General features: G+C 46.4%; 1 protein-coding gene and 1 long non-coding RNA gene across 2 annotated transcripts in view; one reads left to right on the top strand and one right to left on the bottom strand.

The window, feature by feature from the left end:
• Nucleotides 1–14: 14 nt before the first annotated feature.
• LOC147351115 (uncharacterized) lies at nt 15–5,723 on the bottom strand. Its single transcript, XR_015147183.1, has 2 exons — nt 5,284–5,723; nt 15–2,263 (listed from the first exon to the last, which is right to left on the bottom strand). It is a non-coding gene; the product is annotated as an uncharacterized LOC147351115 (long non-coding RNA).
• PRPSAP1 (phosphoribosyl pyrophosphate synthetase associated protein 1) overlaps nt 5,356–18,155 on the top strand; it is a 26,364-nt gene continuing 13,564 nt past the window's right edge. Inside the window, exons 1-3 of the mRNA XM_086356262.1 lie at nt 5,356–5,759; nt 9,034–9,086; nt 12,023–12,089. Of these exons, the coding sequence (XP_086212388.1) occupies nt 5,590–5,759; nt 9,034–9,086; nt 12,023–12,089 (290 nt within the window). The 5' untranslated portion in view covers nt 5,356–5,589. The remainder of the gene's footprint in view (nt 5,760–9,033; nt 9,087–12,022; nt 12,090–18,155) is intronic.

Here is an 18,155-nt window from a genome sequence, read left to right as displayed (position 1 = left end):
TGACTAGAGAGACCTTTGTTGACAAAGTAATGTCTCTGCTTTTTAATATGCTGTCTAGTTTGATCATAAACTTCCTTCTAAGGAGTAAGTGTCTTTTGATTTCATGGCTGTAGTCACCATCTGCAGTGATTTTGGAGCTCCCCCAAATAAAGTCAGCCACTTTTTCCACTGTTTCCCCATCTATTTGCCATGAAGTGATGGGACGGGGTGCCATGATCTTAGTTTTCTGAATGTTGAACTTTAAGCCAACTTTTTCACTCTCCTCTTTTACTTTCATCAAGAAGCTCTTTAGTTCCTCTTCATGTTCTGCCATAAGGGTGGTATCATCTGCATATCTGAGGTTATTGGTATTTCTCCCAGCAATCTTGATTCCAGCTTGTGCTTCATCCAGCCCAGTGTTTCTCATGATGTACTCTGCATATAAGTTAAATAAGCAGGGTGACAATATACAGCCTCGATGTACTCCTTTTCCTATTTGGAACCAGTCTGTTGTTCCATGTCCAGTTCTAACTGTTTCTTCCTGACCTGCATACAGATTTCTCAAGAGGCAGGTCAGGTGGTCTGGTATTCCCATTTCTTTAAGAATTTTCCACAGTTTATTGTGATCCACACAGTCAAAGGCTTTGGCATAGTCAGTAAAGCAGAAAGAATGACAGGACAGAACCAAAGCAAAAACAACACCCAGCTGTGGATGTGACTGGTGATAGAAGCAAGGTCCAATGCTGTAAAGAGCAATATTGCATAGGAACCTGGAATATTAGGTCCATGAATCAAGGCAAATTGGAAGTGGTCAAATAGGAGACGGCAAGAATGAATGTGGACAGTCTAGGAATTAGCGAACTAAGAAGGACTAGAATGGGTGAATTTAACTCAGATGATCATTATATCTACTACTGATGCCAAAGGGAAGAATACAAGGCATGAAACTGAAGACACAGGCAGGGATCAGACCTTAAGCTTTGGCTTTATTCTAAAAGTGACAGGAAACCTCTGATACCTTTTGAGAGGAGTCACTATCAGATCTGTATATGTAAATCCCAGGCTGGCTTATGTGGAGAACAGGTGAATGTAAAGAAGAGGTCATTATGAATGGAACCAAGTAGGGAGGAGCTGGCTACCCTAGTGAGACACCTATCACAGGGCTAAGAAGGTGGGAGGGCTTCCAGAAGTTTTGGAAAGTAGAAAACACAAAACTTGGTTGGTACCCCACTCCAGAACCCTCTTCTTCTGCTCTTTTTCCTATTTTTTTCTTCTGTGGTAGCAAGGATAACAATCCTCCAAAGATGTTGACATCTGGATCCCCTTGTCGATGAAAACAATCAATAAACAATCTAAGGGACTTTCCTGGTGGTCGTGTTTAAGACTCTGCATTTCCACAGCGGTTTGATCCCTGGTCAGGGAAGTTCCATATGCTTCGGAACAAAACAAAACAACAACAAAAAACTGTAATAGGAAAAGAAAAGAAAAAAAAGAAAGAAAAAAATAGGAAAAGAAAATAGTATTATTTGAGACAAACTATAGGCAATGGCACCCCACTCCAGTACTCTTGCCTGGAAAATCCCATGGACGGAGGAGCCTGGTAGGCTGCAGTCCATGGGGTCGCTAGGAGTCGGACACGACTGAGCGACTTCACTTTCACTTTTCACTTTCATGCATTGGAGAAGGAAATGGCAACCCACTCCAGTGTTCTTGCCTGGAGAATCCCAGGGACGGGGGAGCCTGGTGGGCTGCTGTCTATGGGGTTGCACAGAGTCGGACACGACTGAAGTGACTTAGCAGCAGCGTAGGCTGGAAGACAGCCTCCCAGATAACTCTGAGGAACTGCTCCAGAGAAGCATGGTTTTCAGCACAGTTTTATGTCTTATTAGGACAAAGAGTGCCAAAGAATTGATGCTTTTGAACTGTGGTGTTGGAGAAGACTCTTGAGAGTCCCTTGGACTGCAAGGAGATCCAACCAGTCCATTCTTAAGGAGATCAGCCCTGGGATTTCTTTGGAGGGAATGATGCTGAAGCTGAAACTCCAGTACTTTGGCCACCTCATGTGAAGAGTTGACTTATTGGAAAAGATTCTGATGCTGGGAGGGATTGGAGGCAGGAGGAGAAGGGGACGACAGAGGATGAGATGGCTGGATGGCATCACTGACTCGATGGACTTGAGTCTGAGTGAACTCCGGGAGTTGGTGATGGACAGGGAGGCCTGGCGTGCTGCGATTCACGGGGTCGCAAAGAGTCGGACACGACTGAGCGACTGAACTGAACTGAACTGAGGACAAAGAACATTAAACAAGTCATCAAGACATTCTTTCAAAATTGAAAAAAAAACAAAAACAAAACAGATCAGCAGGAACACAGTGACTCACGGCCTTGTGCCTGGGAAGGGAGTCTTATCATTGAGAGTAAGCAACAGTGGCTTCCCAGAGGGAGGCATTCAATCTTTATTTTTAACGTGTACATTCTTTACTTTGCCCCGATAAAGAATCTGCACCGTGGGAGGCCCGGGTTCGATCCCTGGTTCCAGAAGAGCCCCTGGAGAAGGAAATGGCAACCCACTCCAGTATTCTTGCCTGGAGAACCCTATGGACAGGAGCCTGGCTGGCTACAGTCTATGGGGTCGAAAAAAGTCGGACACGACTGAGTGACTAACACTTTTACTTTCATTCTTCTGGTCAGTGTGCCCTTTTCCTTAATAATTAAAACAGATGTACACTGTAATTTTCATAAGCCACTAACAGACTGTTATAGTTAGTATAAAATTCAAGTTAACTCATGTATAAGCCAGAATGACTTCCCATACCTCAATATGTGAAAATTTATCATCCCGAACCAGCGAGTCGATTACTTACACAGTACAAGTGACTTCACAGATGAGATGAGATTAGGTCCTTGACATGGGGACGTTTTACTGGATTCTCCAGTTGGATGCAATGTCATCACAAAAGTCCATAAGACGGGGCAGGGATGTCAGAGTGGGTAAAGATATGTGAATGGAAGCAAAGATGAAAGAGAGAGATTTGAAGAAGATAGGTTGTTGGTTTTGAAGATGGGGACCACTAGCCAAGGAGAGAAGTGGTCTCTAGAGAGTGGAAAAGGCAAGGAAATGCATTTTCTTCCAGAACCTGCAGAAGGAAATCAGCTTGCCAACACCTCCATTGTAGGACCTTTGACCTCCAGAACTGTAAGATTGTATAAGTTTGTGTCATTTTAAGCCACTTCATGGCTCAGATGGTAAAGAATCCACCTGCAATGCAGGAGACCCGGGTTTGATCCCTGGGTTGAGAAGATCCCCTGGAGAAGGGAATGACAACCCACTCCAGTATTCCTGCCTGGAAAATCCCATGAACAGAGGAGCCTGGTGGGCTAGAGTCTATGGGGTTGCAGAGTCGGACACAACTGAGTGACTTAACACTTTACTGTTTTACTTTTAAGCCCCTTTGTGGTAATTTATTACCGCTGTAATAGGAAATAAATATAACTTCTAACATACTATATAATTTACTCAATTATTATGTTTACTTTTCAATTTCTCTCCCCCTGAGAGATGTTCCTCTCCAGGGTAGGAATTTTTGTCTTTTTTTTTATCTCTAAAGAATCCCAAACTACTTAAAATGGGCCTGGCAAACAGCAGATGGTCAGTCAATGTTAATATATGGATAAATGGATATAGAAAGTGAAGGAAAGGAAAATGTGGAGGCTTCTCTGGCACTTTATTGACTGGGAACCTCATGTTATGTTTACTCACAGAAGGAAGACAGGAGCAGGTCAGTTTGGAGAGAATCAAGAAAATAAAGATGGGTTTAGTTTGAGGTTTGAGGGGAGATATAAATAGATAGATATGCGATGGCACCCCACTCCAGTACTCTTGCCTGGAAAATCCCATGGACGGAGGAGCCTGGTAGGCTGCAGTCCATGGGGTCGCTAGGAGTCGGACACGACTGAGCGACTTCACTTTCACTTTTCACTTTCATGCATTGGAGAAGGAAATGGCAACCCACTCCAGTGTTCTTGCCTGGAGAATCCCAGGGACGGGGGAGCCTGGTGGGCTGCCGTCTATGGGGTTGCACAGAGTCGGACACGACTGACGCGACTTAGCAGCATGACCTGAGGGACTTCCCTGCTGGTCCAGTGGCTAAGACTCCACACTCCCAATACAGGGGGCCTGGGTTCACTCCAGGGTCAGAGAACTTGATCCCACATGCCTCAGCTAAGAGTTCGCATGCCACAACTAAAGATCCCAAGTGTGCAACTATGACTCAGTGCAGCCAAAATAAATATTTACAAATATATATTGCTTAAAAAAAAGAAGAGAAAAATGTGTCAGTAATTCTGCAGAGGCAGCTGGAATGTGAGTCAGGCTGCTAACAGGCCCTGGGGCAGTTAAGTTTCCAAATCTTGAAGCTTGAGGCTTGGGAGGCTTCACGAGAAGCACTATCAACTGCTCCCTCAGGCTTAATGTCACAACAGGGAGAGTCCTCAGAATAAGAAGAAACAGGAGATCAGCCTTCCTCCCCAATCCCGGGGCAACTGATAAACAGTGACTCAAATGTTTCCTCATCCTTTAACTTTCTTCTTGGATCTTAATTGACAGGGATGGATTGTGTGCCTCTGGAACTCGTAACACCGCCCCAGACACTGGGAAAGACAAAAGCACTAACTGGTACAGGGTCTTTCCCTAAGAGTACTTACATCCTGGTTGGAAAGTCAGACACTCACAAAACTAAAATAGAAGCAACTATACACGGTGCCATGCATAGTACCGTCCAGTGGGCGAGGGTGGCTTACTGTGGCTCAAGTATCTAGAAAGACCCAGTGGAGCAGATGTCACGTGAGTGGGTCTTCGAGGGCCACGGGCACAGAGAAAGGCTTTTCTGACCGAGAGCAAAGACTGCCAAGAATGCTTTGACTCGTTCAGAGAGCCTTGCCTAACGTACAGATTCCAGATTGGAGTCTGTTTGGGGAATAAACACTTGATACACCACCTTTTGGGCATTTTAGTATCCCAGGCAACCTCCCAGTCCAGCGTATGCGCCTCGCAGGGCTCTCGCGCAGTGTTACCATAGACGCTCAGGGCTAGATCGTCAGCCAGCGCAGAGGCGGACATTTTGGGTCCTGGCAGGGAAAAGTTGGACAGGCTGGTACCACTAAAAAGTCAGTCTGCACCGCCCAAGAACGTGAGAGCAAAAGAACCCCCGTGGGGAGACAGGATCAAAGTGGCGAAACGAATCTTTAGTGGCTTCCTAGGAAAAAAATAAGCTTGTGGAGAGTTGCCCACCGCCCTGCCCTCACCTAAGATGGCGATCGTGCGGGCACTCTAGCTGCGCCTTTCGGATTCCCAGAGGGGGCGGAGCCCTCGTCGCTATCTTTGAGGTGATCGGCGGCGCAGGTTACTTCGCTCTCTGGTCGCGCCTGATTCCTCAGCGAGTGGCCTTTGGTACGAGGAGGTTGGGGGTCTCGAGACTCTCCGCGCCCCCCGCCCCCAGTGTCGGTTTTCTCGGCGCCTTCGCTGCGCTGGCCTCGCGGCCGCCTCCGTCAGAACCGCTCCCCGGTGCAGACCCGCGAGGGCCGGCTGTAACCGCGCCCCCGGGCCGGACGATGCCTAGGAAGCTGCTGCTGCTGCCCCCGCTCTCCGTGTCCTCCGCTTTCCGCGCCCCGCGAGCCTGCCCCGCCGCCCGCCCCGCCATGAACGCCGCCCGCACCGGCTACCGAGTCTTCTCTGCCAACTCCACGGCCGCCTGCACCGAGCTGGCCAAGCGCATCACCGAGTAAGGGGCGGGGATAGCGGATGTCCCGGGGGGCCCCTTCCTTTCGGGGAGACCGTCCTTGCTCCTCTTCGCCTCCACATCCCCCGACCGGGGCGAGGGATGATTTGGCCCCTTCATCCTGCCGCCCCCACCCTCAGCCCCGACCCCAACTCTGAAGCTGAAAACGCGTTGGGCCGGTTGGCTATTAACTGGCTTCTCCCCAAGCCCACCCCTCGGGTCCTTGGAGCGCCCGCCCTGCTTTCGGCTCCCCACTCCCACCTCCCAGGCGGTGGAAACCCCCGCCCCGCCAGATTAGAGCTTTGTGGGATCGGGGGCGGCTCTGGGTTTGGCTGCTTTTCCCACTGTTGGAGTTGACCTCTGGATCTGATCGCTGCGGTTCCCAAGTCTTCCCACCCGGGGAGACGGAGGCCGGCACGTAGTTAAAACATCGGGTGCAGTAGATGGGGGTGGCCGGGGGCGGCCTTGCAAGTGAAAGACCCCCGAGGCCCAAGATGCACGGACTGAAGCAGACGTGTAGGGGAGGGCAGTGAGGACAAGGCAACCCCGGGGAGCAGATTTATCGCAGCTGATGATTGAAACGACAGGTCTAACCGTAGTCTGTAAGTCAGTTAGGTTCGATCAGTTTAAAGTCTTTGCTTTTTCACTTGTTCACCTAAGGAAGCCTCCAGCCTCGAGTGGCATTTGGGGTCTTAGGACCTTGGGCGTCTTGCCCCTGGGCAAGAGACTTGATTTTCCTGAACTTCATTGTAAGATAGAGACAGTTCCTTCTACTGGGCCCAGAACATTGTCAACACGAACCAAATAATGGTTCATGCCTTCAAGCGTCTAGCAGAGCAGAGGTTCATAGTGGCCCTCTGAATAATACATGCTTACTAAATGGCCTCTTTTCTAGTTGGCTCTTGTAGAGAGTTCCAGAGCCTATTGTAGAGAAAGAACCTTCTGAGGCCTTTGCAAATAAAGTTGTTAAAAAAAAAAAAAAAGCTTGTTTTTTAACTTTTAAAGTCATTTTCACGTTTTAAACAACTTTATTAGAGTTCTGTGGGGTTTTCAGAGTTATAAGTAATGCATGAATATATTTTAAAATTCTAGATGAAAAATGTAGAAGAAAGGGGAAACTTTAGTCATATTATCTCAGTAATGCCTGTGCTCTTTTTAGTTAGTTTTAAATGAGATTAGAAGAGTGTAAAAAAACAAAGTCCTTTTGCAGTCTACTACCTCGTTTCCATTCCTGACCACTGATTATTTGTCTTTCCTTCTGAGGCCAACTAAAACACTAATTTTAAATATAAAGCTTGTGTTTGTTTGTTTTGGGTCACATTTACCACAGTGATCTTGCTGAAAGAAACCAGAGCGGGGAGGGCAGAATTAAATAGTCAATGGTTTTGCCTTGGTCTTATATTTGGTTCTTGAAAAAATTGTTCCAGAAAAGTTTTAAGTTTTAACCATTTTTAAGTGTGTAATCACTGGCATTAAGTACATTCACAGTGTTGTGTGATTATCAGCACTGTTCATTTCTAGATCTTTTTCATCATTTCAAATAGGAACTCTGTACTCTCTTTAAGTACTAACTCCCCTTTATCCACCCCTCCCAGTCCCTGGTAACCTCTGTTCTATTTTCTGTAGCTGTGAATGTTCCCATTCGAAGGTCTTCCTATACATGGACTCATACAATATTTGTCTTTTTGTGTCTGACTTTTTTACTTAGAATCTTTTTTTTTTTTCAATCGAGGTTCATCAATAATGTGGGCTTCCCTGGTGGCTCAGTGGTAAAGAATCTGTCCACAATGTGGGAGACCTGAGTTCAGTCCCTGGGTTGGGAAGATCCCCTGGAGGAGGGCATGGCAACCTACTCCAGTATTCTTGCCTAGAGAATCCCTGTGGACAGAGGAGCCTAGCCGGGCTACCGTCCATGGGGTCGCAAAGAGTCAGACACAACTGAGCAACTAAGCACATAGCACATCCGTATTGTAGCATGTACCAGAGTTTCATTTCTTTTTAAGACTGAATAATGTTCTGTTGTATACTTGGCTGGAGTGTTTTTAAACAGATTGTAGAACATAAACAACAACCGATTATCAACAGCCCTTATTTCACTCATAAAAATGGTAATACTGACTCATAACTGAAAACAAACAAAACCCATTATTAATTCCTTTGTCTACTCTCATGTCTAGTCCTAATGTATTTCACTGTGTGTGTTAGTCACTCAGTCACGTCTTTGCGACCCCACAGACCGTAGCCCACCAGGCTCTGTCCATGGGGGCAAGAATACTGGAGTGAGCTGCCGTTTCCTTTTCCAGGGGATCTTCCCGACCCAGGGCCTGAACCTGGGTCTCCTGCATTATAGGCAGGTTCTTTACCATCTGAGCCACAAGGAAAGCATATTTCCTAGATTGTCTCAAAAATGAGTTTTCTACTTGCTTTGTTCTAATCAGGATCCAAACAAGATTCATATTGCGTTTGGTTAATGACACGGAAGTCTGATGCTTTTGACCACTGAGGCATTTACCTTTGGCTTGTGTTTTTGGAATTATTGCTGCTAACCACGTATTTGTTTGCAATCGATTTTGCAAGACAATTATTATTCGAAAAATGATGGAACTAGATGTTAAACTTTGGTTGTGGGCTCTTCCCAGTAAAGTGGTGTGTTACAGAATGGTGAGCGCTGGAAGCTGCTCATGGAATGACAGCGGAGTTTTAGTTCTTAATGAGTTAAATTTTCTAAATTTTTTTTTTTTTGGTAAGAGAATGCTGATGTATTCGGAGAAGGTGATGGCACCCCACTCCAGTACTCTTGCCTGGAAAATCCCATGGACAGAGAAGCCTGGTAGGCTGCAGTTCATGGGGTCCCTAAGTTGGATACGACTGAGCGACTTCACTTTCACTTTTCACTTTCATGCATTGGAGAAGGAAATGGCAACCCACTCCAGTGTTCTTGCCTGGAGAATCCCAGGGACGGGGGAGCCTGGTGGGCTTCCATCTGTGGGGTCGCACAGAGTCGGACTGAAGTGACTTAGCAGCAGCAGCTGATGTAGTTATTGTAGTCTTTTTGTTAAACACGTGCCTGTGAACTGGAGTTTTTCTAAAAAGAGCCTTCATTCTTCTTTTTCAATTGTTTATTTTTTGGCTGAGTTACACAGCATGTGGGATCTTAGTTCCCTGACCGGGGATTGAACCCCAGTCCCCTTCGTTGGAGTTGTGACTTCTCTGATGGTCCAGTGGTTAAGACTCTGCACTTCTGAAAGGGCCTTAATTGCTTTTTTTCTCCCTTTAGGCGTCTTGGTGCTGAACTGGGGAAGTCTGTGGTTTATCAAGAGACCAATGGAGGTAAGTTAAACTTCTTAAACGTTCTTTGTCCTTCAGGCTCTGTTTAATTGACTGGCATGTTTTTAAAAGGCGAGTGTTATAATATTTAACACAGAAATCCTTTGCTCTTTAACAATAGGGTTGGAAAGTTTTCGGTACTTCTAAACCTTGACTGGAGAAGGCAATGGCACCCCACTCCAGTACTCTTGCCTGGAAAATCCCATGGACGGAGGAGCCTGGTGGGCTGCAGTCCATGGGGTCGCTAGGAGTCAGACACGACTGAGCGGCTTCACTTTCACTTTTCACTTTCATGCATTGGAGAAGGAAATGGCACCCCACTCCAGTGTTCTTGCCTGGAGAATCCCAGGGACGGGGGAGCCTGGTGGGCTGCCGTCTATGGGGTCCCACAGTTGGACACGACTGAAATGACTTAGCAGCAGCAGCAAACCTTGACTTCTTGTTGTCTCCTTAAGTCTTCTTTCCTGTTGTTCCAAGGTAATGCAAATATCTTATCATTTTAGAATGAAAAAAGTGATGGAAGAGATTTTTCTTCCTTATTTTGCTGTATTTGATACAGACTTTCTACATTTATCTGTCTCACTAAGTCATCAAATGGTGTTAAGAGCCATCTGTACTAGATAGGTAATGACTTACTTTAAAAACCTCTTTGAGTTAGTTTTATCTCTCATTTTTTCTCTCAAGTCTTGTCAAAGCTCACCCTGGGTTAGTCACCACTTTTTGTTGCCGCCTAAGTTTTTTGTTCCGAACCAGGCGAAGGATGTGGGGCTCTTAATTCCCAGCCCAGGGTGGAACCTGCATCTCCTGCAGTGGAAGCGTGAGGTCCACTGGACCTCCAGGGAGATCCCCTGCCTGGGCTTCCAGGGAGAGCTGGAACATAAAGTAATACTGCTTGAAGGCCCTTTGTTGATAGCCGTGTTCCAGGAATAAACGCCCAGCTGGGAATTATTTTTGCAAAGTGGAAAGCCTTGGATTCATGTTTCTGTGTTTGCTCAGGAGATAATTAAGATGAAACTGATGTTTGGGGAGCTAAAAAAGCAAAGTATTGGGTAGTAATGTAAAGCATACGTTCTGGAGTGTATACAAGTTACATCTGTGTTATATAATCAACCCCCAGAAACCCTTAATCCAGCTTCCACACTCAATAGCTGTTAACTTGGTGACTTCAGAAGCTTTCCTGCCAGGGCAAGTCAGGAGATGCTTATTTTGATTTTTTTTGTTGTTGTTATACACATGCCTGTGAACTGGAGTTTTTCTAAAAAAGAGCCTTCATTCTTCTTTTTCAATTAATTTATTTATTTTTTGGCTGAGTTGTGCAGCATGTGGGAATCTTAGTTCCCCGACCCGGGATTGAACCCCAGTCCCCTTCATTGGAAGCGTGACTTCCAGTGAAGGTGAGTGCATATAGGTGAGATAGCCTGTTTAACAGTAACAGGTTCGGTTCATTGTGATGGCATTTGGGGATCTCATAAATGAAGCATTGTAGGAAAGGAGGGAGGTTTGGGGAGCACCTTTTTCTCCATCTTCCCATCACTGTTCTGGGCCTCCTCTCTCTCTCGTGCTGTCAAAGCAGCTTCTTAACAGGCCTTCTTACTTGCATTTTCAGTCTTTAGTTTGTTCTGCTCCCCGCCAACGCGTTATTTCCACAATGCAAACGTTTTTGACTTACCTCTGCTTCACATTTTACAGGCTAGAGTTCAGTCTCCTTAGCAGTCGTGTTGGGGCCCTTTGGGACCTAGGTTCTGCCCATCTCACCTGCTTCACCTCGCATTACACCCATGAGCATGTCTTGTGTGCTCTGCTCAGGAATCCATTTGAAATCTGCCTGCTCCCCTCACTACCTCCCTGCTGCTGCTCTGGTCCAGCACACTGTCTGTCACTTGCCTGGACTCCAAAAAACGTCCTGGAGTGGCTCTCCAAGTAGCCACTCCTGCTTTGGCACCATTCTCTTTACGCAGTAGCCAGTGATCCCACGAATCCTCCAGTGGTTCTCCTATCTACTTTGGAATAAAATCCAGACTCTTGGGAAGTCTGGCCACAGTTGGCTCCCTGCCCTCCTCTCTGTCTCCTTCTCCTCTTTCAGTCTGTCTCCAGATGCACAGTGATACCCCTGCCCCGGCTTGGCACACCCTGCCCCCGCTGTTCCACACTTGCGTTCCCACTACATGGTCCAGCCTGCGGTGAGGCCGTCGTTCCCAGGCGTTTCTCCTCTCTCGTGGCTGGGCTTTCTCCTACATACTGGCCTGGAGTGTTTGCCAGTCTGTGGCATTGCATTGTCTCTCCCGGGTCACTCTGTGTCCCCTTGGTCCAGTCCTCCTCTTTGGGACCCCAGCTCAGGGCCTGAAACAGAGGAAGCCACGGCGTTGTTAAAAGAACAATACAGATATTAACCCTTGGCCTCTTTAATTGCTGAATACTTTTCCCTGAGCATCTTGTGTTTATTTAGTGATGGATTTTCTTTTCTGGACCCTGAGATTTTACATAGACCTGATTATTGCTTTTGCCTTCTAGTCTATTTTTGGCTTATTTTCCCCTGAGCTTGACTTTTTTCTTTCAGTACATGTCATTCCCAGATCTATTAAGAATTTATTTTGGTACACTAAGTGAAGTGTTGATTTAAGTTCAGTTCAGTCGCTCAGTCATGTCCGACTTTTAGCGACCCCATGGACTGCCGCACGCCAGGCTTCCCTGTCCATCACTAACTCCCGGAGCTTGCTCAATCTCATATCCACCCAGTTGGTGATGCCATCCAGCCATCTCATCCTCTGTGGTGCCCTTCTCCTCCTGCCTTCAATCTTCCCAGCATCAGGGTCTTTTCCAATGAGTTGTTGTTTAGACTCCTTACTGCCCAATTGCTTACTCCAATTGCTGCCCAATTCTTACATTCTTACAGCATGAAGTACTTTTCCTTAAAACTATAGAACATTTTTATTTTTCAGAAACAAGAGTTGAAATACAAGAATCTGTTCGTGGCCAAGATATTTTCATTATACAGACAATACCCAGGTAAGAGCACGACTTTATCCCTTTTCCTCTAAAAATCTTAGTGATGTACCTTGCTGTCTCTTCATGTGAACTTCAGTTTTCTCTAAATTTAAATGTGTTTGTATGTTAAATGCTTTCTAAAATACAATATATATGTATGTGTTTGCATGCATACAGACACACACATCCGTCTTTTGGAATTCTTTCCGTGCTTGTCACACTGTACTTAACCGCTGTGTGTTTCCTTGATCATCTTTTCCAAGCTTGAAGCTCCTCAAGGACAAAATATCCTCCCTCCATTTGCCAGGGTCTGTCTGTTCCGCTCTACTGAGAGCCCTTGTTGTTGTTAAATGCGGTGCATAGCTGCTCTGGTTCATATCCACTGAGGCTGGTTTTTGCACTGCATTTAATTTTGCACAGTGGCCGGTCCCCCCGACCATCTCTATTGCAGACACCATCTACTCCTCCTCTCCAGGCAGGAGGACAGGCCCTGGCAGAATCCTGGCATGCCTGAGTGTGAACTTCCCGTGGGGTTCTCTCCTCTCAGCCCCTCACTGGGATGGGGTTGGTGTCTTTGAAAAATCCAGATCTTCACATCTCGATCAGTTCAGTTCTTGAGATTGTGTTAGTGATAAGCAGGGCACTGGGTGCCCCAGCACGTGGACGCGTTACACGCATCACTTTTAATCCTCGTGTGTCAGTCCTACGTGGCTGCTCTTGTTTGGTCCCTGTGATTCTGAGATTTATAATAAGAAATATGGATTTGGTCTTCCTGTCCTGGCGCAGAGCTCCTAAAACTGTTGGAACTTCCTCCGTGAGAATAGCAGTCAAAGTATCTCCATTATTTAGAACAAGCCCCTTTCAGTTACCCCTGAATTATGTTAATGCAAGGAGTTTTTGGAAATCCCCTGGATAAACCCAGGATGGGGGCTGGTTCCTGGGGGCACCAACCTTGTGATGAGAGGGTGGGTACCTTCAACCTAGCCCCTGTGACCTCTGGGGAGGAGTTGAATCCATCTCCAGTGGCCATGATTTGACCACTTGTGCCGGTATCATGAAGCCTCCATAAAACCCCCAGAAGGCCTGGGTGTGGAGAGCTTCTGGGTTGGTGAAGATGGGGGTGCTGGGAGGTGGGTGCTCACAGCAAGGTTGGGGACGCTCTGCACCCTTCTGCCATACAGCATGCAGGATCTTTGTTCCCCGACCAGGGATCAAACCCGTGCCCCCCTGCAGTGGAAGCACCAAGGCCTAACCGCTGGGCCTCCAGGGAATTCCCTGAGGTCTTCTTTTTATTATTATTATTAATTTGCTCTAGCAAACTAATCGGAGCTGAGGAGTGGGTCCTAGGAACCTCTCAATTTATAGCAGGTTGGTTAGACACAGGTGACAGCCTGGACTTGCCCATATCTGAAGTGAGGAAGGGTGGTCCCATGGGACTGGGCTCTTAAGCTGTGGGATCTGTTGCTATGTCCAGAGAGAGACAGTCAGAATTGAACCGAATGGTAGGACACCCAGCTGGTGTCCCCAAGATTCTGAGAACTACGTGTCTATGGGAAAACCCCAACACATTTAGTGACCAGCAGTATTAAGTGTTGTGAATGTACAGAGAAGGAAAAAACCTTTTCCTTACAGTCCCCTCTGATGGGATTGAGAAAGTTGGGCCTGAAGGAAGCTGAGGACCACAGGGTCATGGAGAACGTGATCTGAATCCTAGTATAAAGAGTTTCCTTGTACACTGATAACTGGTAGCTACTCAGTATTTTATTTTTAATATTTTTTTCTGATTATAGGAGTAATACTCATCTCTAAAAACACAAGCTTTATAGAAACGTGTATCAGAAAATAAAAATTCCCCAGCCCTCATCCACCCCCTAGTCTTCTGAGATAACTAGTTTAAGTAGGTGTTTGTTCCTCTCTGTTGGATATGTACAGACAAATTTAGGCTCCATCATTCAGGTGATCCTCGAAACCAAAATAAAAGCCATTTTAATTTCGCTGCATGGCTTAGATTTCAAAAGGGTGTGTAACGAGGCCCGCCTCTGCCCTCCTCGGCCCTCAGCCACTCCGCTTCCCTCCCTGGATGTGGCAAGTGCCATCGGGTTCCTAGGCATCCTTTCAGAGACTCTGCATGTTCAAGCAGTTGTGTATATGTTTTTCTTAATTTTTTGCATAGAAGGAGCCTGATAGGGAGTTCCCCGGCAGTCCGGTGGTGAGGACTGTACCCTTCTACTTCAGGGGGTATGGGTTTGATTCCTGGTTGGGGAACCAAGATCCTACAAGCCAGGCGGTGTGGCCAAAAAGAAAAAAAAAAAAAAAGTGCCGTTGCACATTGCTGAACTTTAAAAAAAAAAAAAAAAAAAAGCCATGTATCATATCAACACAGAAAGAGCCGCTTCATCTTTTAAAGATTCAGATTTTGAAATAGTCATAGATTTACAGAAAACTTGTCTGTGCAGTACAGCCACTTTAGACAAATTTGCCAGTCTGATATCTCCCTACCCCCCCAAATCACACAGTGTGTGATTCCTACAAAGGAGACCTTTCTTTCTCTCTCTCTCTTTTTTTTTTTCCTGCACCACATGGTCTGTGGTATCTCAGTTCCCCGACGAGGGATCAAACCCGGGCCCATGGCAGTGAAAGCTTAACCGCCAGACCACAAGTTAGTTCCCAACAAGGGCATTCTATACAGCCACAGTGCTGCCATCAAAATCAGGATACTGAGACCTCTGTGTCATTACCACCTAAGCCTCAGACACCATCCCCAGTTGTCTGCTGTCCCCCAGGGCTCTTCCTGGCTCCAGGAGCCAGTTGAGGCTCAGGCGGCACTTACTTGTCATGTATCTTACCTTCTAGACAGTCTGGAACCGTCCCTTAGTCTTTCCTTGACTTTCAAAACTTTTGACACTTTTGGAAGATGTTGACACTTGGGCCAGTTGATTTTGTTGAGTGCCCCTCAGGATAGGCAGTTCGTTTCCTTGGTGGCAGGAAGTTGTGCTTTATCTAATTATTGGTTTCCATATCTCATGGTAACCCAGAAGGCAGCAGAAATGTTAATATGTGCAATCCAGGGTGGAGCTGGGGCAGCACTCTAGACTGAACTTTCTAACGTGGACGTGTTTTCCAGGGGAAGGACAAAAGAAACATGGAAAAACATGTTGGTTAATAGCTTATTGGGAAATATTTGTTGTTGTTTTTGTTTGATTTTTTCTACTCATGCTTAGGATATTTGAAATTTAACCAAAGGAAGAGGTAAGGAGCAGTCCTTGGAGTTGCAGTGGAGAGAGTGACTCGTATAGGATAACATGACAGTAATTTTACATACTCACCATGTGGAAAGGCTTCTCTTTGAAGCAGCAGCACAGATGCACGTGATGCTTTTAGAAACCAGAACCACGTCCTGAAGATGGTGCGGTTCCCGTGTGTACTTGTTTTGAGATTATTTTAGAAGCCACAGTTGGCTTCCCTGGGGTTCAGTTTGGTGGTGTCAAAGCAGAACACCTTCACTGGACAGTTCCTGTATCTTTCAGGATGATGGGGATGGGAGCGGAAATTTGGAGAAAAGACAGAGTGTGTGTGTGTGTGTGTGTGTGTGTGTGTGTGTGTGTGTGTGTATCCCATGAAGAGTTATTGGGTTTGTCCCAGTAAACAGTGTAAAACAACATTCTGTTGCCTGACTACAGAATATTTGAATGACAACTAAATTTAGTTAATTTAGCAGGGAATTTGGTTTTTTAGTCCCATCTGCCATACGTGGTTATATAGATTGCCAATCGGTGCAAAATGCACAGCTTAAAAGTTGCAAGTTAAGTTTTATTTGAGGACCTTACTGAGGACTATAGCCTTGGAGCTGGTCTCAGAGATGGCGCTAAGGAACCACTCTGATGAGATAAGAGAGGAACCGGGATATGTGTGAGGTTTTTTCAGAGTTGGGGGGGCGGGGGGAGGGGGGGAAGTGAAACATCAGAAGATTATTGCTGATCACAAAGCAGAGACATCACAATGATTTTAGTGCTTTTCTGTACTTGGGAAGATAAGGATTTGAGGTCATTGAAATTAGCCCTTAGGTATGCATCTTTTTATCTAGGGCCTGTTACCCAAAGTCTAGAGAGCTGCTTGTTTTTTCTCCATCCTGAATTCTCCTCAGGGCTTGACTCTGGTGGAAGTCAAGAGGTGTCCTGGGCAAGGTATGCAGGGAGGGGTCTGGAGCTTTCAGCTGCTCACCCCCCAGCTCTCCAATCCGGAAGTTCTCTGAACCCCCTCCTTTTTGGGTTTTTACAGAGGCTTCGTTACATAGGTATGATCTATTAAATCCTTAGCCATCGGCGATCGATTGAATCCAGACGTCACGGGATAGGACTGAAAGTTCAACTTCTCTAACACGTGGTCTGTCTCCCAGGCAACCAGTCTCCTCCTTCAGGAGTAGTCCAAAAGTCACCTCGTTAACATAACTAAAGACACCTTTACTAGTCTCAAAGCTTAGGAAATTCCAAGGGTTTCCAGACAGAGCCAGAAATGGCAACCAAATAGGTATTCCTGACTAAATCACGCTGTCACAAGGAGGAACTCAGGGAGCTCCCAGGTAAACTGAACACTGCAGCCGAGTGAACTAGATAGGAAGCTTACGAAGTGCTGTTTGAAGGACAGGTTTTCGTGTTTTGTGTCACACATTCTGGTTTGTTGATGTAACTGCTGGTGTTTAGTCACTAAGTCCTGTCCACCTCTTTGCGGCCCCACGGACTGTAGCCCACCAGGCTCCTCTGTCCGTAGAATTTCCCAGGCAAGAATACTGGGATGAGTTGCCATCTGCTTCTCCAGGGGATCTTCCCCACTCAGGAATTGAACCCATGTGTCCTGCATTGGCAGGCGGATTCTTTATCACTGAGCCGCATAAGACGACTCATTAAAAGAACATGAAGCTTACTTGCTGCAAGTGATTAATTGTTGGAGGTGGAGGTGGCGTACATCCTGCTCCCTGACCCTGTTCTCAGTTCTTCTGTCTGTGTTGCTGGTCTGTCTTTGCAGTTTTAACTGATATATATAGACTGTGTCCTTCCCTCGCACTCATTTTTTGCCCGTTGAAAATGAGAGAGCAGTAAGAGCCAAGGTTAATATAAAATGTGATAGTCTTAGGGAAGAGAAAAAGGGTTGGTAAACAAATTAAGATTGTTGTACTTAGAGATTACAGGCACTAGCCAGAATATGCTGGGAACAGATAAACAAAGCAGGAGCTGCCAGCCAGTTTCTCTTGGCCCTGCTAACTCACACAGTAACTGCCTGGTATCCAGTTTGTCTGGCGTCCCTCAGAGAATGGGTAGAGCCCCTGTGACAAAGGCCCTTTTGTCGCCTTCCTGACCGAAAGTGGGTAGGGCATGGGAGGCTTTCCTTAGCCTTGATCTAGAGAATGTTGAATCCCCTGGCGCATAGGTCATTAGGAAACGGAAAAAGTAAAAAAAAAAAAAAAATAAAACAACTCATGGGAGAGATTAGTAATTAGTAGAAAGAAAGTTACTCTGAAATCAAGGCTTCTCCGAAGCTTCTGTCCTCTTGTCACACTCAGTGTCTTACCGCCTGGCCCTCCCTCGCGTGGTGTGTAAACCTCGTGGTGGACGGTTGTGTTGTAAATGCTGTCACAGGGACAGCGGAAAACCCATGACCCAGATAAACGTTCTTCCAGGATCTGTTGAATTAACTTCAGCCCTCAACGTGTTGTTGGCATTGGGATCCGGTGTAAGAAACCACCACGTCCAGTGAAGCCTTTTTAATGCCACACGTGCACCACACCAGTGGAAGGTTAAGAAAGCTTATCTAACGTCAACAAGCAGCCTGTATGTGGAAGCGGCTTTTGATAGAGGGTATACGACGCCTGATGTTTAGAGACGGACTCCTGAGTTACATACGTTCTATCCTGAGTGCCGTACCGGCTTCATCTGAGCCCCCAGAGCCCACAGGCATCCAGTGAGATGATCTGTTGTGGGCGGGGAGCTCTGTTCTCAGGGCTGAAGGGTCAGAAGGGGAAGGGAACATTCTCAGGTGAGTTAGCGTTCTCCTAGGGACAAATGATTCCAAGGGTGATGGTGGGGGAAAGCC

This window comes from Bos grunniens, chromosome 19 (assembly GCF_055505025.1).
Source record: "Bos grunniens cultivar Pamir isolate PY7600 chromosome 19, Bosgru_T2T1.0, whole genome shotgun sequence".
NCBI classification, from domain to species: domain Eukaryota; kingdom Metazoa; phylum Chordata; class Mammalia; order Artiodactyla; family Bovidae; genus Bos; species Bos grunniens.
Note: the sequence above shows the minus strand (reverse complement) of the source record. Positions and strands in the feature narration are given on the sequence as shown.